Source organism: Lolium rigidum, chromosome 4 (genome assembly GCF_022539505.1).
Source record: "Lolium rigidum isolate FL_2022 chromosome 4, APGP_CSIRO_Lrig_0.1, whole genome shotgun sequence".
In the NCBI taxonomy this organism is placed as follows: Eukaryota; Viridiplantae; Streptophyta; class Magnoliopsida; order Poales; family Poaceae; genus Lolium; species Lolium rigidum.
The window spans coordinates 65,816,656-65,826,085 of record NC_061511.1 but is presented as its reverse complement, the minus strand read 5'-3'; the positions used below and the strand labels follow the sequence as shown (position 1 = coordinate 65,826,085).

At 41.9% G+C, this 9,430-nt stretch overlaps 1 protein-coding gene across 1 annotated transcript; it reads left to right on the top strand.

Annotated features, from left to right (window-relative positions):
- Positions 1–616: 616 nt before the first annotated feature.
- On the top strand, positions 617–7,142 carry LOC124647189 (coiled-coil domain-containing protein SCD2-like). The gene is made up of 14 exons (XM_047187161.1): positions 617–748; positions 2,304–2,345; positions 2,421–2,477; positions 3,028–3,077; positions 3,164–3,191; positions 3,800–3,877; positions 3,971–4,081; positions 4,164–4,224; positions 4,745–4,858; positions 5,414–5,502; positions 5,928–5,985; positions 6,448–6,492; positions 6,602–6,642; positions 6,942–7,142. The coding sequence occupies exons 1-14, from the start codon at positions 617–619 to the stop codon at positions 7,140–7,142; spliced, it is 1,107 nt and encodes a 368-aa protein (XP_047043117.1).
- Positions 7,143–9,430: the final 2,288 nt, after the last annotated feature.

Below are 9,430 nucleotides of genomic sequence, written 5' to 3'. Positions count from 1 at the left end.
TTGTATGTAGTGGGTAATTTACTCAAGTACATGAAAGAAAATTCACCCAAAAAAAAGTGTACATGGAAAAAAAAACTTCAACCCCACGGAGAAGCTGCCACGTGGCGCACCGCGCCGCAGAAGATCCCCACTCCATTCGAGAGCCTCGAGACCGTTACGGTCCGAAGCCAGAACGCTCGCCCCCGCCACCGCCTTCGGAGTTCCGACGAACGGACGAACGAACCACGACCCATTCCCGTCCGTCACCTCTCCAACCAAATCGCGAGCCACCCCCAAAAAAAATTCCCACGGAGAAATCGCGGCCTCTCTCTCCGATCGATCCGGTCCGATGGATCGCTCGTCGTCGCGGCCGGCGAGCCCGGGGTACGGGCGGCGGGGCGCGTACGCGCAGCAGCACAGCCACGGCGCCAGCAGCGCGCAGACGTCGCCGGGCGGCTCCCCGACGGCGTCGCCCGTGCACCGCCACTCGCGCTCGGGCTCTCTCGGCGGCGCCGGGTCCGCCTCCACCGTCGGCCGCCGGGGCGCGGGGGCCGCCGCCGCCGCGCGGAACAGCGCCGCGCGCGCCGCCGCGCGGAACAGCGCCGCGCGCGCCGCCGCGCAGCGCCTCGCGCGCGTCATGGGCGGAGGCGGAGGCGCGGGAGGGGACGCCGGGAGCGGCAGCGACGACGAGGACTACGAGCTCTCCGGCCCGCCCATCGAGCTCTCCATCACCCCGCGCCGCCCCGGCAACCGCTCACCATCCCCCTCGGTAACAGCACGACCCCCACATTCGCGCCGTCACGTATATATATATTCACGCAGCATCTGAATTATCAATGTCACCTCCTATTTGGCATCGCCGCCGAATCAAAGGCCTCCTAATGCATGTCTGGTTTCCCTTGCACGCGTCCACGTGACCCTGATGCAATTCAGATGAATTTCGATTTGACAGTCCTACTTTCACAAAAAATTTGGTTGAATTTCAATTTGCTGCTGCTACTTTTGTAAAATTTGGATGAATTGCAATTCACTAGTGCTAATTTCTAAAGTTTTCACTGTGTTTGACGTACTAAGGGTTTGCATGCAAATGTTGTGTGCATTTTAGATAGGTCGTTACCTTGCGGATCAGGCGCCGGTGAGCCGTCCACCCTCGTTGACGAACCGGTACGTGCCCGGGAAGTCGGTTCCGATGATCCCGTCCATCAAGCAATCAAATAGGCCAGCGACCAGTGGGCCAGGGTCGGAATCGTCCGCCCCAAGCCGAAGGGAGCAAAGGTCAGTATTGCCACGCTCTGTAATTCGAAGAGGGGTCGCACACAGCACATTTTATTACAAATTAACAACAATGAATTGCTTGTTAATTTATAATAAAATGTGTTAACTACCCGTACTATCTAGTATCTCCTAGTTTAGTCGACATAGAATTTGTGCTACATATCAAATCACTATGATAACTGTGTTCTTGTCATTACTGAATGGAGGATCGGATTTTTCTGACATTTTTCCTACATTACCAACACATTGGGAATACACAGCATGCTTCACAATTTCTTCATTGGGAGTATCAGAAGCGCCAACTCTTAGATTATGTAAACTTAAACATTTGGGTACAAACATGGTATGCTTGGGACTAAATTTGATGGGACACGGGTAAAAATCTAGAATAGAATCGAATGAAGTGAAGCTATTGCAGTTCTTTAAAACACAGTTTGTTTAGAACTTAGAAGAGAAGCTAGGAGATTTTTTTAATGCACACATATCACATGAACAATAAGATAAATTCACCAACTAAATTATACTTAATTTATAACAAAACAAAAATATTTTAAAATGTTAAGGCAAGGTTTAATTCAGGGACAGTGTCCAGTTACATAACAAGTGCGCTCGTTATACTTTTGTGACATCCTTTTCTGGAGTTATTTTTCTATCTCATTAAGTATTTGTTAACTTTCGAATATTATGTCTTTATAATCACATGGTAAGTAATATAGGCTACATCATCCTTAGGAGATCGGTTGATCTTGGAAGCTCGATGAGAGGACGCCGCTCTTCTTCTTCTCTTAATGATGAGGTAATTCATGTCATGAAAAATACTTTTGTAAGAAATAATAATGATTGAATGTCCAGAACATGATATGTTCTTCCCGAGGAAAAGCAAAACCTGAGGATCTTGGTGCATTGTAAAAAAATAATCTTCTCTAGGTTGCCCAACATTTTTTTTGCTCCACTGTATGCTAAAATCCTCGTTCAACCTGTACATACATTAAGATAAAGTAGTATATTATACGGAACATTCCTGTGATTCTTGGATGCCACCCTTGCAGCTTAACACACTTCAAATGGAAAATGATAGCATGTACGACAAGGTGAGATAAAATTACGATTATGAATTTTACTTTTACTTGTTTGAAGCACTCAACATCCCTGTTATGTGAATTCAGCTTGAAGACGATAGATCTGATGAAGCAGATACCAAGTCCATGAACATGGAGAGACAGGTTAATTTCTGTCATTAAAAATGCTGAATTTATGATATTTAGTTCTGTACTAGTTGATTATCTGGTTTAATCCTACTGTACTTTTATTTTAGGTTTTTCCATAGAGGCTAGTACTACGTCTGCATAATCTATTTGGAGATTTTTGCATGACTCAGTGTCACATTTGAGTTCATCTTTTACATGGCGACTCAGAAATGAAATTAAGATCTAAGAAAGACAAAACTTCTAGATTTCCCTTCAATTGCTCAAAACTAACTATGGCATTTGGCCCTTTAACTCAAATGTTCTCGAAACAAAGAAATAACTTAACAAACCAGAAGCTTCAACAGAGAGGAGGGATTTTGTTACTATCGAACAGGCCTGTGGTCAATAGCTGTACGACAAACGAAAACCAAGGTTCAGGCCTACTCCTCGAGCCACTGAAGACCAAATATGCAAACTCATTGGCTCAATTTCTACATTATGGAAGCAGATTGCATCAGTATGTTGGCACTCACGTTTTGTTATATCCATGTTTTGTGTCAATCGAGCTTTGCTATTTGAATTTCAGGCTTCTATTATTGGTGATGCTATAGAACCAGAGGTCAATTTGATTAGTAGGTATGTGATTTACTAAACCACACCCATTTCTTTTTTATCAATATGTTCTTCATATTTTAAACCATGTTTTCGGTCTTGACTATCAGAAGGGCTGCAGCACTAGAACAGAGAAAGGTATATTTCTATACCAAGCTTCTCCTGCTCAACCCTTTGCGCAGATACTAAAAGTGAAAGTTTATTTTAATTTTAGTCCCATTTTGTGTCGTGATGTGTTGCTTTAGGTGCTAAGCTCTTGTTTTTCGATGGTCAATACTTCGTTCGTTTTAAGGAACAAATAGATTCTTCACAGTTCACACCATTGGCAACTTGCTTCTTGGCAAAATTTCATAATGTAGCTCTGTATGCCAATCAATGGCCGACTGGGGCAATTCGCCAATGGGGAGCTGTATAAAGAAGACGTAGGTAGGCATATGGGAGGCCGGTAGATTTCTGCCAGACCGTGATTGACTGGAAGCAACTGTCGACTCAACCCCCACACGGGTCTGTCGACCCTTCTAGGGCCTATTGGAGGCAGTCAGCCCCCATTGGTTCATTTGCCTCATGATTAACCCTTTGATAGGCTGATTGCATCCCCACAGTTAGGCCTTGGTTGTTGGCCTTCTGGAATACTGAATTTTCTTCATTTCATAAAACAAAGTTAGAAATTATGGCGAAAAATAACTGAAAAACTCTAAGATTTTTCTTACTAGCTCTTTCTGAACTTGAGATTTATTTTCTCTTAGGCTTCAATGAGAATTGCTTCAAGAAGAGTTAACAGTGCAAGCTGTGATGAGATTACAGCCCTTCGATCAGAAGCAAAGGTGAATAGTTTACCAAATGTGGTGACTCATTGCTGAATTATTTTTCCAGAGTCATGCTTTGCAAGCCTAAACTTTTATTTATACTGTTGGTAGGTTGCTAGCGAGTTGGTCACATCTGTATCTCGGCGTGTAAAAGGTGCTGGATCAGAACAGAGATATCTTCATGCAACATCCAATAGAATGATGCTGTCACAAGAAGAAATGGTATGTAGGCTTCCTAGCCTGTTCATATTCTGACGCTTCGTTGTTTTTAGATCTATTGCCTTTCATGAAAATCCTTTATCAGGAGGAGGTGGTGCTAAAGAGATGTTGGCTTGCGCGCTACTGGAAATTATCTGTTAGACTTGGTACTGAGATAATCTTCCTGTAATGTACAGTCTAATTAATTTTCTTGAATTTCTCTAGTTCAATTAGAGCACAAAAAAGCAACAGGCAACACATATATTTGTCAAACCTTAGAAAGCAAATCTCCTCCATTTTAATTGCTGACATTGAGGAACTAAGGGCTAAAGGATGCATTATTTCCCTTGCTTGTTCTGTCCATACGAATTCAGAAGCTAATGTTGCCATAAACATTTCACATAGTTTGTCTTTTAAAGAGTGTGTCCTCTAGCATTATCTCCTGTTTCAAGTGAATTTTGTTTAGGTATCCATATCGATATTCGCTCATTACTTGGCTATGATTATTCTCTGAAGCTTACTATACCTGTCTGGCCTGTCACATTTTATTATGAGCTATTATCAGGACAAATTTGATATTCTTCATGAGAAAAGGTTTCTCATCCATAAATGTGCAGTCAAGTTTGTAAGAACATTTGATGTCGAAAGTATTAAAATAGTTGGCTAATGCAAACTTTTCTATCTTAGGTATACATTCTGATATAGCTGAGCAAAAATTAGAACACTGGTCCTCAGTTGCACCACTTGCACTTGAAGTTGTCCTATCAATTGGACAAAAGGCTAGAGATGGAACTTTATCAGGTCAGAATCCCTTTCAAAATCCATCTTTTGGTCTCTTCATTATGATTATTGTACCACCATGAAGCTGTTGGTACAAGCAGCTAACATTTAGATTAGTCTACATTATGTCATGACACATGGAGGTGAAGGCCAGATTGCATGACATGATATAACATACAGTAGACAAGTTGAAAATCCCTGACATGATATAACATAGATAAATTAAAAATCCCTGTAAGGATTCTGGTTTCTAGCTAAAAATGAAACTGGAAAGGACATATATAAATCTGTGTGGCATATAGTTGGACATTATATTTTTTTTGCCGCAGAAGATATGGATTTTCCCTTCGTATTTTGTACATGCAACTAAAAGATGAATTCTAAATACATTTTTGCCTAGTAGAGTAAATTACTTACATTTTGCCCGTAGGTGCAAAAGATCTCATCTGGAGGGTTTAATATATTTCTGACATTTTTAAAGGGATTTAGTATAATTTTTTAATTGTATCAGAGATGTTATAATATCATGATTTCAATCACACCACTTCTGTTCGTGTTTTGTTCATGTGGTACCAGATAATGACGTAAATGATACGGCTGGAGACGGAAATATTGAAAGCATGCTTCTAGTTGAGAAAGGACTGCGCGAATTAGCTTCGCTCAAGGTGTTTCTCAATACTTTCTCTGTTTGATGCTTGTCTCAATCTATGAGTTTCTTTCAGAGGTATCCTAACTGATCGAAATTGGTGAGATTCATAGTACATAATAAACAAAATTATTGTCGATAGTGTATAAGTTGGTGTGGCAAATTCCCAGATGAAAGTCATCTTCTGTTAATTCATCTTGATGTCTAGTTCATTATTTTGACTATTTCTTAACTACATCGAGTGATACAGAAAATAATTGATGTATCATATCAGTTCTACTTGGTTAAAACAGAAAGTGGCTTGTCAATCTTCAGAGCCCTGTAACTATTAGAGTTACTACTTTGTGTCACTGAGTTTGCTTTCACATATTCTCATAAAGAAGAAAGCTGTATTATGTTTCTGATTTCTATTGCGGGAGCAATAATCTCATGTTTCCTTTGAAGGTAGAAGATGCAATCATGCTCGCTTTAGCAGAACATCGACGTTTCAGACCTCTCTCAGGTGGCTTCTCCAAAATGTACTCATTTCTTATACTTTTATCTTTAATATTTTACTGTATGATATGTCTACTAAGATAAACTAGTAAAAGTTCCGCAAAAGACTCCAGGTCTCTAGGTGGCGGTGTTAACAATTTGGTAACACATAGCATCTATGCGCATCCAATTACCGATTTCGTCAGATTCCTAATGCTACAGCAAGCTGACAGTGCAAAAAAAGAGAGGGTAAAAAGGCGCAGTTACAGTCTCTTAATATAATTGATGCACATGAAAATCACTCCAGGAAAACTACTGGACAAAACATAGTTGTTTAGTCCAACAATTTTATGTTGGTGTGTTTAGAGCAAGTTCCTAGAATCAACCACGCCAAGTCACATGTCCTGAAAATTCATGCTGCTAAATCTACTTGATGGCATTGGACAGATAAATGTAGCCATTTTTATGATTACTAAGCTTCCTTCTGCAGGCCCAGTTTATCCCGCTGAAAATCACAGCTCTTCAGAGCCACTCGGTTAGTTCTTGTCTTCACTAATTTCCTTAGGCATCTATGACCTGTGAAAAACACTACTCCTAAATCAATGCCCTTTCCTAACTACGTGCTGTCATGTTGCTTTTCCCAGAGTTAAGTGAGGAAGAGCGGGAAGATGTACGCTTCAAGCAGGTACAAACATAATCTGTCATCCATGCTATGTGTTTAGACAATTTTTCTGTAGATTAACCGAAATTAGTATTTTCTGGGGGTTCTGTGTATCAAAGACAAAACATGATCAATTATGTTTGTCATAGGAATATGCGAGTTAAGTTTTTTATGGAAACTCATATACCTATTCATGTTCCTCTGATGCGTGTCTTGGTTCTTGTCAGTGCTCAAATTTGCTTTGCGTTTTCTCTTGAAAAAAAGTCCCATTTGCTTTGACTTCTAGTAAATGTTACGTCGAAGAGCTAACGATTATGCAACAGGCATGGTTGACATACTTTTGGAGGCGGGCAAAAAATCATGATGTAGAGGAAGATATAGCTGACGAGCGGCTACAATTTTGGATAGAGCAAGGCAATCATCCAGTTACTACAAGCGATGTCATCGAAGGTAGACTCCCTCCCACTACAATCAAGATCAGGGTCATCTTCTGCATAATCGACAATTCTTTACAGCTTGCATAACATATTCTAAACAAAGAAAACACAACTTGTTCGACTGAAACCATGATGAGAAGTACCAGGACTTTGCATTCTTTTTTATCCTTTACCTTGCTAAACACTAGTAGTTGTGTGCTAATGGTGTTGTTAAAAACCGTAATCATATTTTTTTTTCTTTCTTGTTTTGGTAAACTATGTAAAAAAGTTGATAGAGGACTTCATGAGCTGAAGAAGCTGGGAGTCGAGTCTCAGCTGTGGGAGGCGACGAGGAGATCTCTCGATGATGATTTCAGTAATCATGGGAGTCCATTTGGATCTGAAGTTTAGGCAACACATAATCAGAACGAAGCCTAGTGCCAATTTTGCGCTGTCACAGGCCCTAGAGCCTCTTCATTTTGGTTTTTCAGTTTATGGTTTCTTTCACCACATCATGTAAATTTTCTGATCAGAACAAAGGGATGATTCTGTCTTCTAGGCCTTTTTCTTTACCTTAATTAATGTATTGTGTCAAAGCAATAGTGAGTAATTCTGGAACCATCAAGATTAATTCAGGATGCATTGTCCAATTGAGTATTCCGCAGCAACAAGATATTTGCAGGCCACTCGTTCTATCCATCCGATGACACCTGGGTCTGAAGCCACCTTGTCATGGACACAATACATGATTTGGAAAACTGGACATTCCAACGGCATATGAGAAATGAACTTTATCACAAGATATATGCATTGCTCGCTTCTTTTTCTTTTGCAATGGTGGTCTCTTCTTTCAAGGAAATTTCTCCTAACACGGTCAGTGACTAACCACTGATCTTTCCTTAATGTATCGTATCGTGTCGAAGCAAAAGTGATCAATTCTGGAACCATCAAGATCAATTCAAGATATTGTGTTGTGACACAACAGAGGATTTGGAGAACCCGAAATTCCAAGGTCGTGAGTGTATCACGGAGTCTCGTCCAATTAGCCTGTGCAACGTGTTGTACAAACATTTCCAAGGTCCTGGCAAACCGACTTAAAGTGATACTCCCTCATACTATCACTCCTACACAGTCAGCCTTTGTGTTGGGCCGAATGATCACTGATAATATTTTGTTAGCCTATGAGATTACGCATATGATGCATAAAAAGAAAGGTGGTCGAGATGGCATGGTTGGAGTCAAGTTGGATATGAGCAAAGCATACGATCGTGTGGAATGGAATTTTTTTGGAGAGGATCATGGGGAAGTTGGGCTTTGCTGATATGTGGATACAGGTGGTCATGAACTGTGTTAGAGCAACTCTAACAGAGCCCGTAAATCACGTCGGAACCGTATTTTTCCGGCCGATTTACGGATTCGGGTCGAACGTAGCGCAGAACAGAGACTGAACTCGCTGTTCGGCCTGAAAAACTTTTTCAGGGGCCCGAAAACTTTCACACTCGACCTCTACTAATACAGACTGAAGGGCGGTTTACAGGTCCAAAACTGAACGGATTTCTCTAGCGCCGCCGTCCGTACAACCGCCTCCAGCCGCCGATTTCTAGCTGCTTTGCTAAAATTATGCATCGCCGGTCAAACATCATGTCAGCCCGCTCCAATTCCAACCATGTCTATGTCAATTTCCGGCGAATCTTGCTACCTAGGTGGTGTGCTTGTCGAGGAGATCGACGGAGCGACGAAATTCGCAGGCGTGCAGGTCGCACGAGGCCAAGCTACCAATCGATTCGTTGCAACGGCGCGCTAAAACGGCGGCTGGAGGCAGCTAGCAGGTGCGTGTGGCTCTGCGCATGGACGAGCTAGCACATGCGCGTGCCTGCGCGCGTATGAGCTGCTTATTAGCATATGCTTATGTGATTTGCTGATTGCGGGTGGGCACGGGCCAGCTGCTTGTGCTTGACCGCTTATGCCTGTACTAGTTGCTGATGATTTGCTACTTCGGCAGCGGCCGCGCGGGAGATCTAGGCAGCGGGACAGATAGTTCTCGTGAAGAAGATATGACTACTTTTCGAATATTCTGTTTTTCAATTTTAGTTTACATGTCTGTTCTGCGCCAGGCGTTTTGCGACCCGTGAACTCACGTTTTTCAGTTTGCACTTTTACGGGTTCTGCTAGAGATGCTCTTAGATCAATGTCCTACCGGGTCAAAGTTAGTAGAAATCTGATGGATCCTTTTCTACTGGAGAGAGGCCTCCTAACAGGGGATCCTTTGTCACCCTATCTATTAATCTTGTGTGAGGAAGGGCTCACGGCTCTTCTATACCATGCTGAAGAGGATCAAACTATGTAAGAATGCTCCTAATATAAATCATCTTTTTTTTTCGCGGATGATTTCCTTA

Excerpts from the sequence above, each read along its gene's own strand:
- LOC124647189 (XM_047187161.1), top strand. The coding sequence starts at position 617 with ATGGGCGGAGGCGGAGGCGCGGGAGGGGACGCCGGGAGCGGCAGCGAC. Across the intron at positions 3,878-3,970 it reads CCCTTCGATCAGAAGCAAAG|GTTGCTAGCGAGTTGGTCAC; the intron begins GTGAATAGTTTA and ends TACTGTTGGTAG. Across the intron at positions 6,493-6,601 it reads CAGCTCTTCAGAGCCACTCG|AGTTAAGTGAGGAAGAGCGG; the intron begins GTTAGTTCTTGT and ends TGCTTTTCCCAG.